Source organism: Podarcis tiliguerta (assembly GCF_965153285.1).
Source record: "Podarcis tiliguerta genome assembly, chromosome: 6".
Taxonomy (NCBI): Eukaryota; Metazoa; Chordata; class Lepidosauria; order Squamata; family Lacertidae; genus Podarcis; species Podarcis tiliguerta.
Genome location: NC_139539.1, coordinates 25,998,275 through 26,023,903, shown reverse-complemented (window position 1 = coordinate 26,023,903; position 25,629 = coordinate 25,998,275). Strand labels below are relative to the sequence as shown.

The following is a 25,629-nucleotide window of genomic DNA, read 5'->3' as shown; positions in this document are numbered from 1 at the left end:
CATAATGCACACTTTCTCTGAGGAGTAGCTTTCCTGTCTCTTTGTAGTGTTCCTATTCCACTTAGTAACAGGAAGAACAAGTGCTAAGTTCAATACAAGCTTCGTAGCTCCGCTCATGGGACACTGCGCAAGCTGTTCCCGCACTTGTGCTTCTCTCCACAGGGGAACTGTGCTGCCGTAGCATTTGCTGCCCTGTGTAAAACCGCAGAGCATGTAAAATCAGACTTTTTTTTTTTTAAAAAAAATACAACTGATCCAAAAAGATGGCCACTTTGAAGAATATTCTCCAAATATTCTGCACCATTTTGTGTGTGTAAATTGCCTTCCATTCTACACACATACACACGATGCCAGTTTGCACAACACAACAAGCCAAATGGTGGCTTAGCAAGACCATAGAAATGGGCTCCAGAAAGGAGTTGGTTTTGCTCCTCTCTGGTCCTTTTTACTATCATGCTGTGATGACCTGAGCCAAAGTTTCCTTAAGCACGGATAGCTCAGCCGGTAGAGTATGAGACTCTTAATATCAGGGTCATGGGTTTGAGCCCCACGTCCGGCAAAAGATGCTTGTATTCCAGAGCGTTGGACTAGATGACTCTTGTGGTCCCTTCTGATTCTACAATTCTATGGCTTCTGAACTGGGACTTGTAGCTAAGCTCTTCCTTCGCTGACCATGAGTTGTACCAGAGTCAGCCTGCCCAGGACTTGGGGTGAAGAGCCTCCCCTCCCTCAGGCAGCAGAATAGAATCATAGAATCATAGAGTTGGAATAGACCACAAGGGCCATCGAGTCCAACCCCCCTGCCAAGCAGGAAACACCATCAGAGCACTCCTGACATATGGTTGTCAAGCCTCTGCTTAAAGACCTCCAAAGAAGGAGACTCCACCACACTCCTTGGCAGCAAATTCCACTGTCGAACAGCTCTTACTGTCAGGAAGTTCTTCCTAATGTTTAGGTGGAATCTTCTTTCTTGTAGTTTGGATCCATTGCTCCGTGTCCGCTTCTCTGGAGCAGCAGCACCCCCACTGCTTCTGCCACAGAGGGAGGCATTCTGGGAACAAAGCATTGTTGCTCGTCTTCCCTGCCCCCCCCCCCCCCAGCAGAGAAGCTAAGCAAATGGTAACAGATTGAGGAGCGCCCCAGCTCCTGTTGAGTTCAGTGAGAGCTGGGGTGTCCTTGTTATCCAGCTGTCAATTATCTATGTCCCCCCCCCCAAGCAGGGCAGGAGGTGAGCCAATTGGCAACACTTTGAGGAGCACTCTGGGTCCCACCAAGTTCAGCGAGCAGTGGGGCACAGCGGTGGCGGAAGTGGGGCAGGAGGGGGCAATTCCCATTTCACCTCAGGTGGTGAAATGCAATAGGCTACCCCTGAGGTGTAGCCAGGGACAAAGCTTTTAATGCAGCTTGTCTCATCGCTGTATTAAAAAAGGATTTTTTTTAATACTAATGTAAAATGTACTGTTTTGAGGGCAAAAGCCATGATTTGGAAACATAGTGATGCAAAGAGCCTCTGGAATGACCTTCTGACAGCCATAATTTTGTGGTCATTACTTGCTGCATGGATATACAGTGGTACCTTGGTTTTCAAACGTCTCCGTTGATGAACATTTCGGAACTCGGACATTGTAAACCCAGAAGGAAATCCTTCAGTTTTCGAACGTGCCTCGGAAGCCAAAATGGAAATGCGGCTTCTGTACTGAGATTTCCGTTTTGAGTTTTTGATTTTCGAACATTTCAGAACGCAAACGGTCTTCCAGGGCGAATTACATTTGAAAACCGAGGTACCACTGTAATGCGATATGTCTTGGATTTCCTTTTCTCAGAACCTGTGCCTGTAAATTTATTGCTGTATGTTATAATTGCTACAACAGCCAGAAAAATCATTAAATAGTCTGCAAAGACCCTCAGCAATTTTCAAGTGCTCTGTGCGGGGTGGAAAGAGTTGGAGAACCACTGTGGTAGATAATTTCTCATCGCTGGGAGAATATTTAGCAAACAATATCCAGTGTTACTGCTTCAAAACAGGGTGCAGGTCCTGTGTGAGCCCTTTAGCACACGAGACTCCAATATGAAGTACAAAAGAGATCCTGACAGTGTAAAAAACCCCAAAACTATAAAAAGTCAATTCCAACTTGGAATAGATGTTATTCTGACTATTGTTTGAAGTTGGTGATATTGCAGTCTTTCTGCCTGTGACTAAATACTTATGAAAGAAACATGTTTCAAACAGCTTTTACTTATTCTTATGGGAAAATACCAGAAGCTTGAAAATTAAACAGGATTACCAATCCACTGCGGAAGTGAGGAAATCATCACAAAGTAATAGAAAATCAAGGTTTTTTTGTAATTAATTCAAATTAAGAGTAATTATTGGAAAAGTAATGATTTGCATCAAAGCGATTGCCTAAAGACCCAGCAACTGAAGAAAGCTTTGATACATTTTATATATACATGTGCCCCCGCTGCTTTTGATTGTCAAATGATGCCCAGTTGATTGACCTAAATAAACAGAAGTTAACGATTTCTCTACCATGAACTCTAAACAAAATAATTGGAGCTTTTGTATCCGTCAGCCGAATTTTTGCTCACTGCAAAAGAGAGAATACATTTGGTGTTTTGGAATTACTTAACGGCCACATCTGCTTAATAATATGGCATTTGCTATGCTGTGGAAACCAACCATGGTTGGCATTCAAAGGCTTTTGCAAATCAATGAACATGCATGACGATTAGTGTGTTTTTTTTAATCTTGCTTTGAAAAGCAGAGTGGCAGAACACACCACCAACTGATTGAGAAAGTTCCCTATTTCCAAAAATGCTTGAATGATTGGTAGGAGAAGGTAAGGAAGCTAGTAATGAAATCCACAAGTCCCACCTCTTAACTCACCCGTGTTTCCGCCATATCCTTCTGAAAAGAGTAATTTATAAAGAAGCCTATTACAAATCAGTAGGGCAGGGGTTGACCCCTCTGAGCACAAGTAACTACTTTCATGGGTGTTTGGACTTTCACGTTAGTTCAGAGTTTTCTGTGGATTTGGAAGTGGATTTGGAAGTTCACTAAGTATTGTGAAGAACTACAGTAGCCATTGCGGCAACTAGTAATTGCATTCCTCGCTGTTATCTGACCGTACAGCTCTACAAGAACCATGTTCCAACCACTAGTTTGGAAACTAGGATGCATCAGAAAGTTTCAGTAAGTATTATTATTATTATTATTATTATTATTATTATTATTATTATTTTACTATGTATTAAGTAGGATGGTATCTTACTGTATCCTAGACTATACAAAAGAGCCCTGACTTTCATATTTGAATTATGCCTTTTTTTCTATCCTGAATCTACTGCTAATTCTTATCTCATTTATTAGAGGCCTCTGCAAAAGACACTACAGCTAAGTATCAGCTCCACACATTATATAATTTGGCTTCTAGCTCAGGATGCATTATGCCACTTCCTCTGACCCTTCAGCCCACACACCAGATCTAGACCACCTGATTTCTCCCATCATATCCCATACACTACTATTTATTCTCTCCAAACAATGAGAAAAGGAAGCCATTTTTTCAGCACATGGAGACTAAACAAAGGAATCTGTCAGTGACAGAAGCTTCCTCCATGGCCCAATCCCTTCAGGGTGTCTGTGTGTCAGCAGAGATAGATAGATAGATAGATAGATAGATATTTTGGGTGTTTCTCCCACACCCACTTTGAGTCGATGGGCATCCGTTCCCACTTTTCCTGGATTGAATTTGACTTGGGGTGGGGAGGTTCCCCAACTCTCTTCTAGGCATTGCAATTGTGAAAAGAAGCCTAAGAGATAGAGACAATGTCAGACAAAACTAGGCTGGTGTGACCATGAAGAAACATGAAGCAATTGTTTTGAGTGGCAGACACCAGAGGGAATAATATTATACTGCCTTCAACCTCCATCTCTGTGCATCATTTAAATATGAGCTGAGAAATGGTGTGGCGGTGGCTTTTTGATTCTGATATGAAAACATCTAATTTCAGCACTGGGGAGAGAAGGCAGCCTTGCGTGTTATAAAATTGACAGCTACCTTGCAACAAGTGCAGCAGATACACATATATGGCGAGATCTTAGTTTGCACGTGTATAATACATGAAAAGGCAGATATCCATATCACATTCACATAAGCAGCATATTGTCTGTTAAATACTGATATAAATGAAAGAGTTTAGTCCCAGAGCAACAAGAGTCAAAAAGCTGCCTGGTGGCTTAAGTTCAAAAATATGCATGTCAAAGGCAGTGGCGTAGCGTGGGGGGTGCAGGGGGGGCCGGCCGCACCGGGCGCAACATCTGGGGGTTAGGGTTAGGGGGCGCAAATCCACGGGTTAGGGGGTGCAAATTACTTGCCTTGCCCCGGGTGCTGACAACCCACGCTACGCCACTGGTCAAAGGAACATACAAAACTGAAGCAAGGCCATGTGAAACTGACCATAAATATCAGCCAGAGTTGTTACTTTGCAATACCACTTTCGGTATACAACCTACACCATTCTAAACCATAACCATTACATACACAATAACAATACCCTCAATTGATTTTTGACTCCAAAACCATTACACATGCTTCCTTAGCCTGGCACCCTTCAGATGCTTTGAACTACAGTTTTTGTTTTATTTTGTGTTTTGTGTTTTGTGTTTTTATGTTGTGAGCCTCCCTGTGATCTTCAGAAGAAGGGTGGCATTAAAATTCATTAAATAAAAATAAAATAATTCCAATCAGCCCCTGCCAGCACGGCCATATTAGCAGTGGTTGATGGGAGTTGTAATCCAAAACATCTGGAAGAAACCAGGTTGGGAAAGCTGTGCTGAAGTTTAGTTAAGAGATAAAAATCCTATAGCCTTTGTCCGCAAGAATAAAAGATGACCTAATATCAGCAAAGCATGCAATTTACTGTACAAAAATAAATCAGAACTGGGATAAGAGATCACTTATACAGTAGTTGCTTTTTCCTCTGACATTTTGTTTTATTGCAGCTACATTTTCAAGCTGAAAGATTGAGGAAACAATGCAAGCAACTAAAAGGAAATGTCAATGAAAGGACATTTCTTGGTAGGAATAGGAATGATAGGGCTTCAAAGAGTTGCTGGAGTGTGTTTTGATTGCTGTACAAACTTCTTATTTTACAAGATAAAACAACTTTCGCTTCTTGGATATTGAAATGTCTTCTTTCTGGAGAAGTTATTATATGAAACAGCATTTATTGGTATTTCAATATTGAAGATGCACCTTCAAGTCTTCTTTGAACATTACTAGCCATGTAATTAATTTCTACTAAAAAAATTATTCTGCATTGCATTTCAAACATGGATCACTGATGACTGGGATGAGTAAGTGCTACATATTCTGAATGGTTTCATAAGAAGTGACAAGAAATGTGGCAGAATTTTTTTCCTGCATTCCTGGCCATTGTGAGGGAATGCACTGTAGATCCTAGTAAGGAGAAGATATATTTCATTCAGTAGGGAGTTGGCGACATCCAACCATGTTCCTCTGATGAATGAATACTGCCTGAACTAGTGGGGGCTTCAGTCAGAGGAATGGAGAAGGAAGTCAATTTCCCCATATTCATTCTCTGCACCCAGCAGCACCTATCGCTGTCTCAAACCCTACTCCAAGAGATGAGGGACCCTTTGGAACAATGCAGGAAATGGCTCAGTGTGCTGGAAGGGGGTAGAATCCTTCCATTGCTGACAGCCTCCACTGGATCCCAGATCCTTCTGTCACTGGAGGGACAGCATGTGATACAAACTAATCTGTTTAGGAATATTCAAGTCACTCAGCCTAACTCAATCTCTATGAACATATTTTCCCTCTATATCACGACATCAGATTATGTACATCACCCTACGCCTAACAATAATACCCTGACATGGCAAAGATGCACAAGAAATTCTGTATCAATGCTATGATCCTACCGATTATCTTCAGACTTTGCTTGTCGAAGGCTAACTCACAGTTTGTGTTACACTCTGTCATTTCATGCAGGAAAAGGGGTCTATGTGGAAAATTTAGAGCCTTAAAACGTTATGGGGATCTTTTACCAACTGATAAACATTGGAAGGCTTAGTTGAAAGCCATCACACACAGAACATAGCCACTGCTTTTCTTCTGGGTATACTGATTGGTACATCTTTTTTCTAGAAGAAAAACACTGGTTAAATGTGTGGCATTTACTGTAACAACTTTATGATGAGTGCCAGCACCATTTTTTCTAGAAGAAAAGCCCTCCCCGGTGTCACAGAGAAAGCCCTATACATCATACACTCTAAGAGACCAATGCCAATGAGGACTAGTGGTTACAGGGCTAAGTCTGAATGTGAACCAACATGATATAATCCTTGCCCAGCCATGAAGCTTCATGGGAAGTTCTGGACAAATCACCACCTCTCTCAGCCTTAGCTAGTCATTTGCTTCAAGAATAAGAAAGTGAAAAGTATAATACATTAGTCAAACGTAAGACATGGTACTATGCACATTTTAGGAATTTCTGAATACATAGTTTTACACCTTACGTACTACACTTTTTGACCATTTTATACATATGGTTAGGATACGTTATATGTTCCAAGGCATCTATACCTGAATAAATATTATTAACACCCTACAATACATTTATTGCTACTCCACTCAGAGGTGCAAGTTTTAAGACCAAAACATATCCTTATGGTTTCCGACTACAAATAATTCCAGAGAATAATTCTAATAAGCCAACACTAAAATAAACATAAACCATGAATGTAACATTTATAGTTTGTGAACCTGAGCATGACATCAATTCAGGTTCCATAAACACGTCTAATAAAAAAGATTATTTTAAAGATATACTTTCCCTAGACATGACACATTTTTAAAATTAATTAAAGCATGAACATACTCACTTTCATCCCATGTCCTGTTTCTGCTACTATAAAAGTTGCAATCTTTTATTTATTATTTAAAGAGACATTTTAAAAGGACATTTTTTAAATAAACAAGTAAATTGTGTTTGCTTATTTTATTTTTTAAGTGTCCTTTGGTCCCAGCAGGGAAGCAACTACAATGGTACCTCTAGATACGAACAGGATCTGTTCTGGAGCTCCGTTTGCATCTAGAGGTAAACATAACTAGCGACGGCACGTCTGCGCATGGGCACATCGCTTTTTGCCGCTTCTGCGCATGTCGTCATTTTGAGCATCTGCGCAAGCGCAAGCGGCGAAACCCAGAAGTAATGCGCTCCATTACTTCCGGGTTGCCGCGGAGCGCAACTCAAACGCACTCAACTCGAAGCGTATTCAACCCAAGGTATGACTGTAGTTACTACAGCTCTAAGCTGGTGAAGAAGAAGGCCCCTATCCTAGTGTCTCTCCTGCCCTACCTCCCCATGTGGAAACATAACACTGACTACTAATGACTTGAAGAACTGCCATTGTGAACTCCATACGGTGGTCCCTTGGGTTAAGTACTTAATTCGTTCCGGAGGTTCGTACTTAACCTGAAACTGTTCTTAACCTGAAGCACCACTTTAGCTAATGGGGCCTCCTGCTGCCGCCGCGCCGCCAGAACAGAGATTTCTGTTCTCATCCTGAAGCAAAGTTCTTAACCTGAAGCACTATTTCTGGGTTAGTGGAGTCTGTAACCTGAAGCGTATGTAACCAGAAGCGTATGTAACCTGAGGTACCACTGTACTTTTAAAGCAGGTGCCACTATGAAGGAAATGCCCTTTTGTGTGGAGAGGGACCTCTGCTGCCTCCTAATCACTTCCAGTAAGCCAAAATGGGAGTTAGACTAATACTCATTTATGTTCCATTCCTCATTTTCTGATCTGATTCATTTAAGACTGCAACGTTGATATAAAACTGAACGTCTTCTTCACAGTACGAGGTATCTGGCATGTTGCAACAAAAAGAGTTAACTCCAGGGCCTTTTGTATATAGCACAAATGCTGTCAAACGGAAGGCACTATTCCTTCATCTAAATATTTATCCAGGGACATGTCTACCGGGATGATACTGGACAAGCAAAACAGTCACAACCTTAGTGAGGAGCTCTGCCACATCAGATCTTAACTTTTCATTACAAAAATGAGCACTTTTCATAGAATCATAGAATCATAGAATCATAGAGTTGGAAGAGACCACAAGGGCCATCGAGTCCAACCCCCTGCCAAGCAGGAAACACCATCAGAGCACTCCTGACATATGGTTGTCAAGCCTCTGCTTAAAGACCTCCAAAGAAGGAGACTCCACCACACTCCTTGGCAGCAAATTCCACTGTCGAACAGCTCTTACTGTCAGGAAGTTCTTCCTAATGTTTAGGTGGAATCTTCTTTCTTGTAGTTTGGATCCATTGCTCCGTGTCCGCTTCTCTGGAGCAGCAGAAAACAACCTTTCTCCCTCCTCTATGTGACATCCTTTTATATATTTGAACATGGCTATCATATCACCCCTTAACCTCCTCTTCTCCAGGCTAAACATGCCCAGCTCCCTTAGCCGATCCTCATAAGGCATTGTTTCCAGGCCTTTGACCATTTTGGTTGCCCTCCTCTGTACACGTTCTAGTTTGTCAGTGTCCTTCTTGAACTGTGGTGCCCAGAACTGGACACAGTACTCCAGGTGAGGTCTGACCAGAGCAGAATACAGTGGCACTATAACTTCCCTTGATCTAGATGCTATACTCCTATTGATGCAGCCCAGAATTGCATTGGCTTTTTTAGCTGCCGCGTCACACTGTTGGCTCATGTTAAGTTTGTGGTCAACCAAGACTCCTAGATCCTTTTCACATGTACTGCTCTCAAGCCAGGTGTCACCCATCTTGTATTTGTGCCTCTCATTTTTTTTGCCCAAGTGCAATACTTTACATTTCTCCCTGTTAAAATTCATCTTGTTTGTTTTGGCCCAGTTCTCTAATCTGTCAAGATCGTTTTGAAGTGTGATCCTGTCCTCTGGGGTGTTAGCCACCCCTCCCAGTTTGGTGTCATCTGCAAATTTGATCAGGATGCCCTTGAGTCCATCATCCAAGTCGTTGATAAAGATGTTGAATAAGACCGGGCCCAAGACAGAACCCTGTGGCACCCCACTAGTCACTCTTCTCCAGGATGAAGAGGAACCATTGATGAGCACCCTTTGGGTCCGGTCAGTCAGCCAGTTACAAATCCACTGAGTGGTAGCATAGTCAAGACCGCATTTTACCAGCTTCTTTACAAGAATATCATGGGGCACCTTGTCAAATGCCTTGCTGAAATCAAGGTAGACTACATCCACTGCGTTCCCTTCATCTACCAGGCTTGTAATTCTGTCAAAAAATGAGATCAGGTTAGTCTGACATGACTTATTTTTCAGAAATCCATGCTGACTATTGGTGATCACAGCATTCCTTTCTAGGTGCTCACAGATTGTTTGCTTAATGATCTGCTCCAGAATCTTCCCTGGTATTGATGTCAGACTGACTGGGCGGTAATTATTTGGGTCCTCTCTTTTCCCCTTTTTGAAAATAGGGACAACATTTGCCCTCCTCCAGTCTGCCGGGACTTCGCCTGTTCTCCAGGAATTCTCAAAGATGACTGCCAGTGGTTCTGAGATCACATCTGCCAGTTCTTTTAATACTCTTGGATGCAGTTCATCTGGCCCTGGAGACTTGAATACATCTAAACTAGCCAAGTATTCTTGTACTATCTCCTTAGTTATTCTGGGCTGTGTTTCCTCTGCTGAATCATTTCCTCCAAATTCTTCAGGTCGGGCATTGTTTTCTTTATCGGAGAAGACTGAGGCAAAGAAGGCATTGAGGAGTTCAGCCCTTTCTGTGTCCCCTGTTTGCATTTCACCATCTTCTCCTCTGAGTGACCCCACTGTTTCTTTGTTCTTCCTTTTGCTACGAACATACCCATAGAAGCCTTTTTTGTTGCTTTTAACCTCTCTAGCAAGCCTGAGTTCATTCTGTGCTTTAGCTTTTCTGACTTTGTGTCTACACGTGCTGGCTATTTGTTTGAATTCCTCTTTGGTGGTTTCCCCCCTTTTCCATTTTTTGTACACATCCTTTTTTAATCTTAACTCAGTTAAAAGTTCTTTAGATAGCCACCCTGGCTTCTTTAGGCACCTTCCATGTTTCCGTCTCATTGGTATTGCCTGAAGTTGTGCTTTTACTATCTCCCTCTTAACAAACTCCCAGCCATCACGAACTCCCTTTCCTTTTAGTATTACTGTCCATGGGATCTCACCCAGCACTTCCCTAAGTTTTATGAAGTCGGCTTTCAAGGCACTGCCAAGGCAGAATGGGCTTACAGCAGACTGCAATGTGTTTAGCTGCTGGCAATATTTATAAGCAATAAATTTTAGAAGCGAAAATGTTTTGCAGCAGTGAAGCCAGAGAGTGGTATGTTGTTAAATGCAGTACAGAGCACAACAGAACTACATTGGCTAAAATGCAAAATCTCTAAGGCCAGAAGCTAAAGGAAATGGGAATAGCAATGCACTTTTTGATTGCACACACCCACACTTTTATATGTATGCCCTACAAAGTCGCTGGATTTCCTAGATAAACTGAAAGTAAAAACAATAATATTTTGTTGAGTTTCTCATTAGACCCCATCTCACCCAAGCTATACTACTTCTAATAAGAGTATTTTTAACACACCCTGCGCCCATCTTCTATATTGATGTTTCTTCTCTTGCACAGAAAAGCAATATATTTTTATGTTGACATACACCAGATCAACAGGGATGCGGGTGGAGCTGTGGGTTAAACCACAAAGCCTAGGACTTGCCGATCAGAAGGTTGGCGGTTCGAATCCCCGTGATGGGGTGAGCTCCTGTTGCTCGGTCCCTGCTCCTGCCAACCTAGCAGTTCGAAAGCACGTCAAAGTGCAAGTAGATAAATAGGTACCGCTCTGGCGGGAAGGTAAACAGCATTTCTGTGCGCTGCTCTGGTTCACCAGAAGCGGCTTAGTTATGCTGGCCACATGACCCGGAAGCTGTACGCCGGCTCCCTCAGCCAATAAAGCGAGATGAGTGCCGCAACCCCAGAGTCGGTCATGACTGGACCTAATGGTCAGGGGTCCCTTTACCTTTACCTTACACCAGATCAACAGCCTTTTGATATGGACTTGTTGTCAATTTCCTGAGTTTTATAAAACTCAAAAATATTAATGGTTGTATGTCTGTTTTTTTTTTTTTTAAATGAATATAACTTCATTAATTTTTAATGTACCAATTAAAAATGAAACAAAACGAAAGATATGCAAAGGTATGTGGTTTTGGTTTTTTTTAAAAAAAATAGTTTATTATATTCTTTTCATTTACTTTTAAAAGAGTATAAACTGCCTTATAGAAAAGCAACACATATTTGAAATATTTCAAAAGTAGTAGCAGCTGGTGGTGCTGCTCTGCAGATTTTGCAACAGTAGCATCAATGCTGCTTTGTTAGATGGGATGTGGCAGGAATTCATAGCTGTCAACTTTTCCCTTTTCTTGCGAGGAATCCTATTCGGAATAAGGGAATTTCCCTTAAAAAAAGGGAAACGTTGACAGCTATGGGCAGGATGGCAGCAAGGTCGAGTCTGTGTGGCAGTGCTGGAATGGGCTTACTGCCATCCTGCCCCACCAAACCCTACCATGCCAGCTGCTTCCAATTAAACCCCCTGTTGAAGCTTCTCCCCAGTTGTTTAGGAAAAGATACTTGGTTTTTGCCCCCTGAATGGAAACCAAATTGGGTGGTGATTTAGAGTCAAAATAACAAGATAATAAAGGGTTAATCAGCCTCTGACTCCATCATTCCTCTACCCATGATCACCACTTCCTTTGGATTCTATTTCATTAAAAAAAAAGGGCAGAGAACTACACAGAGATGTCATGTAACATCTAATTTATAACCGGCTTGTGGGCTATTTCATTGAAAACATTTTCATAGCTTCTTTGGATATCTTGGTGTCTGGTTTTTTTGGGTTTTTTGTTTTTGCAGAAAAGACTTATGACCTGAAAGGCTATAAGCCACGCCTCCAGAGGGATGATAATAGCAGATGACATAAGGCAGCGTCTTCTTCTGCCGGAAGCCATTCACTTTCCATTTTACACTCCTCTAATTCATGCTAGGGGTTGCTGAGGCAAACACTCCTGGGGCCCTGGCTATTACACATGGATGCTTCATTGGGCTGGATATACACAATAAACTTGCAGCCTTCTTGGCCTCCCCACTTCTCCCAATATCCTCTGCAGGCATAAGAAACATTTGCAGCTAACTAGACACTTTTAAAAAATGCTTCCCAAGCCTCTAAAATATTGGTTTCCAACTAAGCTGTTATGCTTTTGAAAGCATCAAAAAAACAACAACCACCTTATACTTTCCTTGCTAGAGATTTTAAACTGTTATCATTATCCCATTATCTTTATTGTTCCTTAAAGAAACCACAAGCTGCTAAATGAAGAGTAACCACTTGAAAAACAAACAAACCCCAGGCTTTTTTTATTTTTTCCTTACAAGGAAAGATAGCAGTTCATCAATATGACTTATTGTGGACAATAAAATAACACACATTTGCTGTAGGGGATTTTGTGGTCCAAGCAGGCTTTTTGTAAAAGTGTATAATGTTTTCTTTATTTAAAACCTCTCAACAAAATAAGCTAAGAGAAGCAACACCATCCTTCTTGGCACAGCCGTATTGCTGCTGGGATTACGCGAGTTAAACCAGTAGTAAGTACGGTAACTGGGGGCTTCCTAAAAACTCTTTTTATAAGCCGTCTTCTTGGCACTTGATTACCATGACAGAGGAAGCTAGGAGTCTAAGAAACTCTGCTGACAGCAGAGCAGACCTTTGCCGATGGCGAAACAGAATGAGTTCCTACAGTTCCCAAATCAGTGTGATTTATAGCCCAAGGCTATGCCTCATTATTTCTGCCTAGCCAAGGTCATTAGAACATCATGCATTAGTAGTGCAATGGGCTTGCTGATTCCCTTGCCAACACTGCTGTGGTGCAGTAGCCAAGATGTCTAATCTTCATGGGAAACAAGTGAGCAAACATTTCCTTGGTGATTCCCCCCCCCCACCAAAAAAACAACAACACACCACACACACAGTAGCTGTGTAGTAATGGTTATTTTAACATCAAATAACAGGGACAGTATAAATATAGTTTTCTTTGGTAAAGCTAGGGATTAGGAGATGTCCACACCAATAAGATAAAAAAATTATGGACAACTAAATTGAAAGAAAGCTTGGATTTTGTGAAGTACAAATAAATTATTGTGACTTCTTATCTAAGCAGCTAACTGGGTAAATGTGATATCTCCATATTTTTTTAACAGGATGATTATGTCATTGTAATATGATCAGAGGTATCTAATTATATCAGTAATATTAAGATTTGGTTGCCTAAGGATGGTAGGCAACCATTCTATCCTAATTTCAGGCAGTCATTCCATCCTAATTCCAACCCCAAAGTAGATTACATCACATCTCAAAGATTAGCTCACATAATCTAAAATACAGAATAGGAACAAAGTCAACTATACCAAAGTATCTTGGGAGCAAAGCTGTGTATGGGGTCTAATTTATTTAAAGGTTGGTCAAGAATAACACTGAATTTTAGACAAAACCTGAACTTTTTTGTAGGGAGGGTAATTTCTTTGGAGAATCAAAATACAGTGGTACCTCAGGTTACATACGCTTCAGGTTACATACGCTTCAGGTTACAGACTCCGCTAACCCAGAAATAGTGCTTCAGGTTAAGAACTTTGCTTCAGGATGAGAACAGAAATTGTGCTCCGACGGCGCGTCAGCAGCAGGAGGCCCCATTAGCTAAAGTGGTGCTTTAGGTTAAAGAACAGTTTCAGGTTAAATATGGACCTCCAGAACGAATTAAGCACTTAACCTGAGGTACCACTGTATTACCATTTCAATTGCAATCTGTACATGACTGTATCCACCCACCTACAATTTTCATGCTCCTCTTGAAATTCATGGATTGGGGGAGAAGATCCGTTTACTGCAGCTAGATTCAGGTAGGTAGCTGTCTTGGTCTGACACATCACCTTAGAGACCAACTAAGCTTTCGTGTGCATGCATACTTCTTCAGATACACATAAGCTTATACCAAGAACAAACTTAGTTGGTCTCTAAGGTACTACCAGACAATTTAATGATTGATTATTTATTTAATACTTTACTGCAGCTAGGCATACATCAGGAGGCTATGTGGCAGGATGGTGACAGTATTAAGATTGTTATGTTTTAACCTTCTTGCAACCTCAAACCATGATTACTTTCTGAAAATAAAACTATTCAGTCCAAGTCTGTGGGCGAGACATCTCTGGCACTGACGAAGACACCCTGGCTTAAACATGTCATGGAAGCTGCCAAGTGTGGGTGCCAAGAATCTTGGCTGCCAAGTGTGGGTGACTGAATAAGCTGCACTGGGGTGTAGAATGGTGACCAGAGGGTACCACAGGAGGAAAGAGAAGTCCTGAAGGAATCCAAGAAGCTGGAGATCACGTAGAGAGGAACTTTTGTTGTGTTAATGTGTCACTATGCTATTATCTGCTTTGGTGGATTGCTCTGAATGTTGCCAGTAGCTGTACTGTTTTCTGCTGCATAGCTGTGTAAATCTGTCCCTTTTGCTAAATGGGGGGTCAGTGTTATAGATTTGGGAGGGTTCCCCTAAACTCTAGAAATTTATAAATGGTGGGATTTTGATTATTTGGGATGTGATGGGAGAAAAACAAGCTGCAGAGGAATTTCTGGGCAAGCCTATGCAAAATGACTCGGCCAAGCTAGGGCCATTAAGAAACACTAGAGGGCCACTGAGGACCATTGGCAATGCAACAGAACTGTGTGGTCCCCCCCCCCCTTGCTCTGAGGTGCAAAGAGAGATTGGGGGTTTGGAAGGTTGCCAAGGTGTGACGTGACAGAAAAAGATTATTGAGCAAGTGTTGCTGGGAAGAAGGAAAGAAGGAAGACTGGGATCCATCTTGGGCTGGCTGGCTGCTGGTTGGATGGGAGACATGCCTTTGAATCCAGGGCTGCACTGCTGCGGAGTACAAGACCCTCTTGAAATGACCATGCTGTAAGATCTCAACTCCCTCCATAAAGACTGAAGGTGGTAGGTGAACAAACCATATTTCTTAAAGCAATGACAGTCACTGCCATGTCTCAATCCTGCAAAGAACCATAGACCCAGGGTGAATGCCTGGAACCCTTTGGAATCTCGCTCCAGCTTGGTAGAGAGGGGGGGTGGCACCCAATTTTTCTAACAATACTAATGAAGACAAGGAGGTATGGTGTGCCTCTCATCCATAGCTAACTGCCTCCTTTCCCCCCAAACTGGGACCACAGTGTATTGTTCATAATCCACTGTATTTTCTGGGTTCTTGCCGTCTTACTCATGCTTCCTTGAAATGGTGTTTTATTCATTGGCTATAAATAAAGCTAAATGGAGCAACGTAAACGTAAAGTGGGAAAATGAAGTGGATAACAAAGCAACCGTGAGCTCTACTGTGATGTATACAGACCATTAAGGATTTCATTAGGTTTACTAAAAGGTCATTAGTGATAAAATATATATTATTTTTTATTTTACCTACTTCCCAAACATTATAGTCAATTCTGCTTCCCAAGCTCTGTAACCCATTGACATTAATTAGAAAGCTATATATTAGAGAAGCAATTTTAATGAGCTGTTATTTCAAATGGCTTTATTGGAGAACAGCATTGTTCAGTTTAATAGCACATAAAATGACAACTATAGAAATTGCTTTGATAAGATTAAAGCATCTAGAGGTTATTCAATCTCCTGTACTGTACCCCTCTCAGTCCTTGGGGCTAAGAATATTTTGCTATAATACACATACAACTTGCTGTGCCAGCGCTTCCTGTGAACTGTATAAGTTTTTTTTTTCTTTTTAAAAAATAGGCTCCTTGGAAAAGCACAGAGAATACCTCATCTGTAAATTGTTTTACAGTACTGCAGGAATGCATGTAGAAAAAGCGAAACCAAAAAATGCTCTTAAATATGGGCCCATGTTTCAAGTGTGTTAGAAATTAAGGGTGTACAACAACAACAAAGTCACCTTGGTGCCTGTCTGGTTGCCTCAGGTTGCTGCACCTGGGCCTGACATCACACTGTGCCTTGCTCTTAAGGTGGGGCTTTGTCTGATTTTCCAAAGTCAGGTGACTTTCCTGTTGAATATAACATCCCCACCCCCACTCAGGGGCGGAGGAAGGAGGGGTGGTGGGGGCGGACTGCCCCAGGTGTCTTCTCTGAGGGGGGGGGGTGACATTTGGCACGCCACCCACCTGCGATTCCCAAGCCTACCCCGAGCCATAGTTTTGACAGCTGGGGGAGGCTTGGGAGTCGCAGGCGGGCGCTGCGCTAAATGTCACCCCCCTCAGTGAAGACAACCGGGGCCATCCGCCCCACCCCCACCCCCTTCCTCCACCCCTGAGCTATCCCGTGCCTGGGAGGGCAGGGTGCCCCAGCACCCTCAGGAGTGCGCTTGCCCTGGGCAGCGCGGGCATAAGCTCTGCCACTGCCCCCACTCTGCCCTGCCCCTGCCACCATACAAGTAAAAAGGTAAAGGTAAAGGTACCCCTGTCCGTACGGGCCAGTCTTGACAGACTCTAGGGTTGTGCGCCCATCTCACTCAAAGAGGCCGGGGGCCAGCGCTGTCCGAAGACACTTCCGGGTCACATGGCCAGCGTGACATCGCTGCTCTGGCGAGCCAGAGCCGCACACGGAAACGCCGTTTACCTTCCCGCTAGTAAGCGGTCCCTATTTATCTACTTGCACCTGGGAGTGCTTTCGAACTGCTAGGTTGGCAGGCGCTGGGACCGAACAACGGGAGCGCACCCCGCCGCGGGGATTCGAACCGCCGACCTTTCGATCGGCAAGCCCTAGGCGCTGAGGCTTTAACCCACAGCGCCACCCGTGTCCCGTACCATACAAGTACTATCACGCTAACTCAGGCATAGGCAAATTCGGCTGTCCAGAAGTTTTGGGACTACAACTCCCATCATCCCTAGCTAACAGGACCAGTGGTCAGGGATGATGGGAATTGTAGTTTGCCTATACCTGCTCTAACTCAAAGGGTATGACAGCAATATGCATAATAATTACTCCAGGCTGGGGTGACATCTTTAGGTGACATTATTTTGGTAGTCTTTAGAAAGGGTTTTTTTAAAGGGCAGTGCTTTAACCTTCAGACTGTCTCAATGTGCTTTTAATCATATTTCTTGCAGAATTTTATGTACCTCCCCATCCCTATGTTGAAGTCAAATGGGCCAGACTACAGTGGGTTCATCCATCTCTATGCCGGGGAGACAGTGAATCGAGAACATTTCCCCCTGACGTTTTCCTTTCTGTGCGCAGATAACTTTTTAGTGGGCAGAACATTCAGTCATGCACTTGCCCACCTCCAGTCTACAGTGGTACAATCCAGATTAGTTTCACTTTGCACTGCTTCAGCAATTCAATTAAAAAAAAATGGATAAGAAGAGCTTTTGGCCATACTCCTGAACTGGAGGAAGCCAAGACAATTTGGAGAAGCAGCAAAATGTTTCCAGAAGGAGGTTAACAAACCTAGTATGCAGAATTCCACAATGCATCAGTAACAGGAGAGATCACTCTGGAATGTGCCTGATTCTAAATATCCTGAAGAAATGATCCACATAATGCTTTTAATCCTCTCTCTCCTTTCATCTTTTTTGCTGTAAATGGTACACAGCATCTGAAGCTACTGCAGTATTTAGAATTTACAGATAAGTTTATTTTAGAGCTGTTTTGGGACTGAATACCCATCATTTGTTCCCTATTACCTTGGAACAGGGTGAACCAGGACTGGCGTGAGGGTAACTTGGAGCTTGGTGGAGCCAGGTTAAACTGATTCTGCCTATGGAGCCCATAAGGTAACCATTTCCCAAGTAAAGACAGGCATGTTCCCTTATGATGCTCCTCAGGGTTTGTTCCAGGATTTGCTCTACAGAGCCCCTTTCCTCTTTCTCATCCCATAGTTATGGCTGGGTACTTACAGAAACAGGCCTGGGATTTTTATTTCAATTGTTGAGAAGTTATCTTCACATAACTGAATGTGTGTCCTGGACTGGCTTTTAAAAAACAAAATTGAAGTGTGATTTTTTAAAATTTATTTTTCACTCTGGGAGGATTCTCAGTTTTCCTTTCTGCTCAGTAGAATGTGGATTGTTCACCACATTGTTGAAAGGCAAATAATGAAGCAATCAGATAATTGCTTTGTTGTAGAAACCAATTTTCCACCACTTTGGTACGGGGGGTGGGATTCTGGACTGCATTTTGGTGGAGCCCAGCTATCCATTTCATTGTGATTTTCTTTGCCTTCCCTCCATATCTATGAAGAATATCACCTTGATATTACTATTGCTTCCTGGCCCCCCCCCCCCGTACAATTAAGCCAATTGCTCAACACCCAAATCAGTTCTTTTTCCCTTTAAAAAGTGCATTATTTGCTAAATTGAGGATGAAGAATATTGAGCCAAAGTAAAGGCAGTTTGACTGAAGAAATAATACCATGCTTTCTAGTCTTTGTTCCATTTTAGAGTAGTGATGGTGTCCTAATGCAAAGTTGGAGATGTTGTATTGTTTTAAAAATAACATTATTTATATTCCCCCAAATTTGCCTTAAAGAACCAATTCAAATTTGCCTTAAGAACCAATTCTTCTTCTCTACTGGTGGTGGTGGTGGGGATTTTTTATAAATAAGGAACTGCAAGAAAACTAGTACACATTCCATCTAGCCTGAAGGACAAAAGTGGAGATGGGGATCCTTTCTGGCTTGTATTAATCCCAGAGGTATTCTAGAAGCCTGCATTTAAATGCAAGCTAAAATACATACCAGTAACTACAAACTCCTTTTGACTGAGATAGAAGCAGAAATGCTTTAAAATGAATCCCAACTCTTTCCCCTTGAAAACATTAGACATTCTACTAGATTCATCTAATTACAATTGCAGAATTGCTATGAACGCAATAAGAAGGAAAACCAGAAAGAAGGTTAAGTTCAGATATAGGATAGGCACATATTACCCCCCCCACACACACACACATACGTGTTTAAATAGTGCCAAGGCTTAATTGACTCTTAAAAATTAATTCATTCCCCCCCATGTGTGGTATCTTTAAATTGCCATAATTTGAAATGTGTGACACAATTAGATTAACTGAGAAAGTCACATATCAATAGCTCGCTTCACTCATATGACATTTGAGTGATACTACAGGATTTTAAGGATGTGTGAAGGTTAACAAGAGGATGCAGGCAGCATGATCTGCTGACACATCAGCTGTGGAACAACCTATTCCTCTACCCCTGATGTAGCATCTTAAGAACATAAGAAGATCCTGATTTATGGATCCCACTGCCAGTGCTGGACCCCCCACCCTCTTTTTGTCATCTGCGTTATTGATACCCTAATTCCACTCCTACCTGCTTGCCTTAATTGCCTCTTCTCTTCTGCTAACTAGGTATTCTGGGAAAGATGGACAGAAGAATGCTTGCATTACTCCAGATTGTCATGGTGATTTAAAAAAAAAAAGGATTTCAAATTTAGATTTAAAAAAAAAACAAAAACAAAGAACACTAGTTCTTAGAACACAGCTCAAGATACCATGAAAACCTGTGAAAATCTGTGTCCCCTTTAAAACTTCCCTCCATCATACATATATATATATATATATATATATATATATATATATACACACACACACACACACACACAGACACATGGCACAGAAATGCAGACGGCTGTGGCTACGAGGCTTACAAATTTATGGTTAGGGTAAATATCATCATCATCTTCAATAAGTTCCACATAATTGTATTTACAAATTCAGGACAATGACATTAATGCTGCAGGAGTGCCCTCATAATGCAGTCTACATCATTCAGAGTGATGCCTCTTAGGCATTTTGAACGTTTGACTCATAGGAGGGAAGCTTTCAGAAGAATAGAGAAACCTTAATGAACTGTATTAGGTCTGCCATTCACATCTAGATAGGAAATGGACTCAACGGAGCATCCATATAATGCTTCTCAACACACACACACACACACACACACACACACACACCATTCCTAATACATCACTCTGCTGGGGTTCAGAGGTTGTGTCTTTGCCCCACCACCATTGCAGATGCTTAAAGGATCAGACTTAAAGTATCCATTCTGCACCATTTTAAACATTTATTTATTTGCAAAAGCTGCACTGCCTATCGGATACATAGTTTAAACATTTGCGCAGGCATGCCTGCAATCATTCCACATTGCTACATCAAGTGTCTCTCTTTAGCTCTGTCACCTATCAGTTTTCTTTCCTGACTGATGTTAAAATGCAACTGTGATCTCTCTTTTTTCTTGTAACCCATGTCTCCGTCTGCTCAACATCCTCTAGTCATCACATCCACAATCATCTGCCTGCCTGCCTTGAATAGTTAGCTACCTGCCACTTTGGAATAGATTCTGTCTGCGTTCTGAGGGTGTACATTCTGTGTGATGTGTGTTATAACCCCTTTCTGCCTGGATTCAATGAATCACTGGAAAAAGTGGAACTCAACATTTTAAAACCACTTTCTTAGGCTGCAGTTTTGATTTATTAAACACTGCAAGTAGTGTTTGTGTGAAGAATACACCACACTGCTGCAAGGGAGTCATAAAAGTCTCATTGGGGACATTGGAAGTATAAAGTGTTTTACACTTTGAGGTAGTTATTTATGAACTAAAGTCAGGTGCAAGGAACCTTTGGCCCTCCAAATGTTGCTGAACTACAACTCCAATCAACCCCAGCAACCATGATCAATGGCCAGGGGTGATAGGAGTTGTAGTTCAGTAACATCTGGAGGGCCAAAGCTTTCACATATCTGACTAAAGTTATCATGACTTTACTTCGGCTTGGAGGTTGATGCTGGCAACTTCCTTCTCACCATTGGTCTGCATGTGTTAGCCTAACAGTGTTCTATATCCTAAGAAGTCTTATTAGGGGTGTGAAGATAGTTAGGCTTTTAGATCTGCAGGTTGTTAACATGATGATCTCCTTGAAGGGTGGGTTTACGTTGATGGCTTTTTGGTCCCTTCGGGCACTCATGGCTCTATTTAGCTATACAGTATCTGGATGTACAGTGGTACCTCAGGTTACATACGCTTCAGGTTACAGACTCCACTAACCCAGAAATAGTGCTTCAGGTTAAGAACTTTGCTTCAGGATGAGAACAGAAACCATGCAGCGGCGGTGCAGTGGCAGCAGGAGGCCCCATTAGCTAAAGTGGTGCTTCAGGTTAAGAACAGTTTCAGGTTAAGAACGGACCTCCGGAATGAATTAAGTACTTAACCTGAGGTACCACTGTAATTAGAAGGATATTCCAAGGATGGCAACCGTTTTACTGCCTGAGGCAAAGGAGAAGGTAGTCCTCACTCAATTTACAGAAGTCAAACTAAACTGAGAGCTGAATCTTATGTCAGCATCAGTTATGAGACAGCAGGTTAGATTATTATTATACAAATTTATAGTCTGTTTGACAACATAAGACCATCAAAGTGGTATACAAAATAAAAACAGAACAGAACACACAAACAAAAGTTCTAAAAATTATAAAATCCACTCGACAAACTCTTGATAAATATCAGCAGTAGCTTCCCCTCTTCCAAATCTTCCATTCTGATGTATTCTGCTTCTCCTGGTTGTCAAATGATGAACGAACTTCATGGGAGTGACCACTTCACTTCACGACACCACATGAAAATCTGCCCAATACAGCTTTATCCTAAGCATATATATTTAGAAGGTAGTTTTCAGTAGGATTTACTTCTAGGTAAGTGTAAGTGCCAGGGGAAAAGAAATGCTCATTCATTAAGGACACAACTCTGCACACTGTAGGGTCACCACCATGACCCTACGTGTACTATTTAATTGCTCGTTTTGTTTTTTTTTTAAAAAAACCAATTTATAATCATAATTATGCAGCTATGCAATTACCCTAAAAATAAAATAAAATGAAGTAATTAAAGAGACCGTCAGGAAACAGGAAATGCCTCCTTAAATAGGTGATATCAGTAATGTCATGCCTGGGACTGAAGGGCAAAGCAAAGGGGGAAATGGAGGGGAGATGAGTTTCATGATGACCTAGGTCCCTTGCTCCCCCACCTGAAATCCAGTAAGAGGTGAATTTCCTCTCCACACATTCACAGTTGTTAAACCACAGATTTCCTCCCCTTGCAGCCACAACATGGCTTTAATTATCAATTTCTTGTTTCCTGGTGGTGGATTCTTTCTAACTTATTTATTTGCAGTGTGGGAAGTTTCTTGTTCATTCATTTATTATTAATTTGGCCATAATTGCATGATTTATTTTTAAAATTGTGTGTGTGTACACACACACACAGGAAAAATCTCCAAATCACTGCGGACCAACAGATCTGAAGTAGAGCCTGAACCAATTTTGTGGTCAGTGCACATTCTCAGCCATCTCATCTGGATGCTCTATAACAAGCTGAATGAATAAATGATGACCATTATCAATTAAACACTTTTATGTGGAATCAACCAAGATGATTTTTATGATGCATCACCCCCACTCTATATCTGTTCAGTCGGATAAGTAACTTCAGGAGTGGGAAAATCCTTCCAGTATTCTGTACCTGCAGGCAGTGTAAATGGCAAACTGTCTCTAAAAAATTACAAGGTGTTATATTTTTCATTGTAACTGATGCTCTTTTATTTTCATAGTAACTCACAAGATCATACAGATTCCCAGAAAACAGTTTCCACTGAGGTAAGATTCAGTGTGCAGCTTATTATCTGCCTTCACGTTCTGGGATCTGCAACACACCTGTCATGCCAAACAGTGAAACAAAACAGTATTGTCTTAATTCATTTGCAAACCATTTCCCATGTACCAATCTGCCATGTGCCTCAGCTGCAATGTTCAACACTAATGCCTCATGTAGCTGAGGATTTCCTTTGCCCAGACATTGCGAGGAAGAACAAATTGTGGAAGCCTTTTAGTGACATGTGCAAACATCCACCAGAGACTCAGCTGAAACTATTCAACTCAATTTCTTACTTTGACCCAAACCACTTTCGAAAATCATGTTTCCAGATGTGAGAGGCTCAGCACATTAACCTTGCTGCAAACAGCCAGCCCTCTGCCATCTGTTTTTACAGCACAGACAACCAGTAGAATTGCTACAGTCATAGAAGTGGTTGAAATGAGACGCAACAGGCAAGATCGTATTCTGCCTTAAAATATATTTTTCCAGTGCATCAAATGGGCCTTTCAAGAAAATTATAGGCAGGAAACTAGATGGAATTTTAGTATTCACATTTAATCCCTTGCTGCCGTCATACAGAGTTCAGGACCTAAGTTTTGTACAGGAGTTCATGAACTTCATTTGGCTACCTTGTCAACACTGCTGATTTTTCACTTCCTCTATTTTATATTGGTAATGATTGCCCCACTCTTGAGCACACAGGACTCTCAGAGTGGATTAAAATTAAAGTAATAATGATATCCTGCCCACAGGCAACCCCCACCCCAGTTCTCTGCTATGGCCATTATCCATTATGATGTGGATAATGATCCCAAAAGACTATTATTTCACTTAACAGAAAAGCTCAGGGAAATCTGTATGCAGGCCAAGAGTACATATTGTAAGCACTGTGGGTTGCTTCCAACCTAGAAAGGATTTCTACCAACAACAACTCAACTCATATGAAAAGAGGATATTTGTTTTTCCCTACAGAACAAAAGGAATTACAGTGAGAAGTAAAATGACTAGATGTGGTCTGCAGGCCCTAAGATTCCCAGCAGTTATTAGCAAATACATTGTCATATAGCAAATGCCAGACACTGCACAGAGAGGGTGCAACGTGGATGCCATTATCTATGAACCCACATCAGAAGATGACCACCAACTGGTGGGCATGAGACAATATCAACCACACAAATGTAAGAATAAATGCATTTGCACATGCAATGCAATAAAACTACTCATGTAGTGCTAATTATACCTGGAAATAAGGCAGCCCCTAGGCCTCTTCTGTTCCAGAGTTTTAGTCTGCAGTATTTTTCATAGATTTTTCTTCCCAACACCAGGTGCAGGCCTTGGGACACACAGCCAACACCTAAAAGGCATCTATGCCACATTCACCACAGGTTTAAGTACATCTTGCATCATCTAACAATCAAGTCCCCTTACCTCATAGAGTGTAATTATTCCATTAGTCTCATTTGGTGGCTTCCACTGAACATAGATCTTTTCTTCAAAAGGTCCACCCTGAATCGATTCAAGGGGAACAGCTCCAGGAACTAGGAAGGACATGAGAAAAAGCAGTTATTTTTTACCTTCTTCTAAAATTTCCACCCACAAGAAAGGAGTATTCAGAATTGCACAGGTCATCTACTTAAATAGGGCATTCAGGCTAGTTACAAGGTTGTGATATAAAATATTATTATTATTATTATTATTATTATTATTATTATTATTATTATTGCCTCCCTTGCATTTTGTGGCTGTCTATGTGTATGCACGTGTACACACTGATAGTCACAACTTGTGTTTTCAACTACTTTAACATTTTAAGTCATTAGCGCTTTCTTTTTTCCTTACCATCCTCCTCAGTTTGAACTACCAGCTCTTCACTCTCCATCTTGCCCTCTGGGTTTGAAAGAGCCAACCTCAGTCGGATAGTCATGAATGGTCGCAGTCCCCGCAAAGTATAGTGTGATGACGTCTGAATTAGTTCCTCCGCCTCATATTTCTGCTGGTTGAACACATACTGGTAATGGACTGTCAGGTTATAGCTGTGGCAACGAGTCACAGCATATCCGAAGGGCTCCCACTGCAAGGTCAGCTGCCGAGATCGGATGTCAACAACCTCCACATTCTGTGGACCATGTACAGGATCTGTGAAGCAAGCACATGATCTTTAGGTAAGTAGGCATTCAACAGGTACACCTTTCTCTCTTCTCATTTGTTAAGTTTGCTGGTAGAAATACATTAAGTTTACTTAAATAAATAAATAATAGTTGTTCTATTTAAGTACTTGATGAAAAACTCAGTTATTTTGGTCAAACAGAGAATTAATCATATGGAAGAAAAACTGAAAGACTCATAGGATGGAATTGCCTGGGTCAACGAATGGTCAATAACGTCACTTATTATATTTTCGTACCACAGAAGTTGCCATTTGAATTTCTTTGTCAGGGATCAAAATGCCTTGGGTACTCTCAGGGGAAGTATGAATTCATATTATAAAACAGTTTAATGTACAAAAATCTCGAAGCAGTGTACAAAACAATGAAAAGCAAACAATGCGTAATAAAACAACACTAGCATATGTGGCGATCACACAGGGTCCCCGGACGTTTGGCGGTCTATTGATCCCTGTGCCACCACTGTGCTTGCTTCCCTGCTGCCACCAACCCGTTACTCTCGGGTACACACTGAGTCCAGACAGTTGTTAAAATTAAACCAAATAAACAAGTTTATTTTATAAGCATTAACAAGTTTATGGTTTCTCAGATAATTTTCTTGTCAGTTTCTTAACCTGAGTTTCTTTACCGGCCTATACCTTCCTAATACCTTCTGACTGATTATCTCAACTGTTTGA

The 25,629-nt window shown here is 41.6% G+C and overlaps 1 protein-coding gene across 1 annotated transcript in view; it reads right to left on the bottom strand.

Moving 5' to 3' along the window:
- Nucleotides 1–25,629, bottom strand: part of PTPRT (protein tyrosine phosphatase receptor type T) — a 594,790-nt gene that overhangs the window by 152,853 nt on the left and 416,308 nt on the right. The window contains exons 8-9 of the mRNA XM_083446701.1: nucleotides 24,627–24,923; nucleotides 24,216–24,325 (exon numbers count right to left, since the gene is read on the bottom strand). Of these exons, the coding sequence (XP_083302827.1) occupies nucleotides 24,216–24,325; nucleotides 24,627–24,923 (407 nt within the window). The remainder of the gene's footprint in view (nucleotides 1–24,215; nucleotides 24,326–24,626; nucleotides 24,924–25,629) is intronic.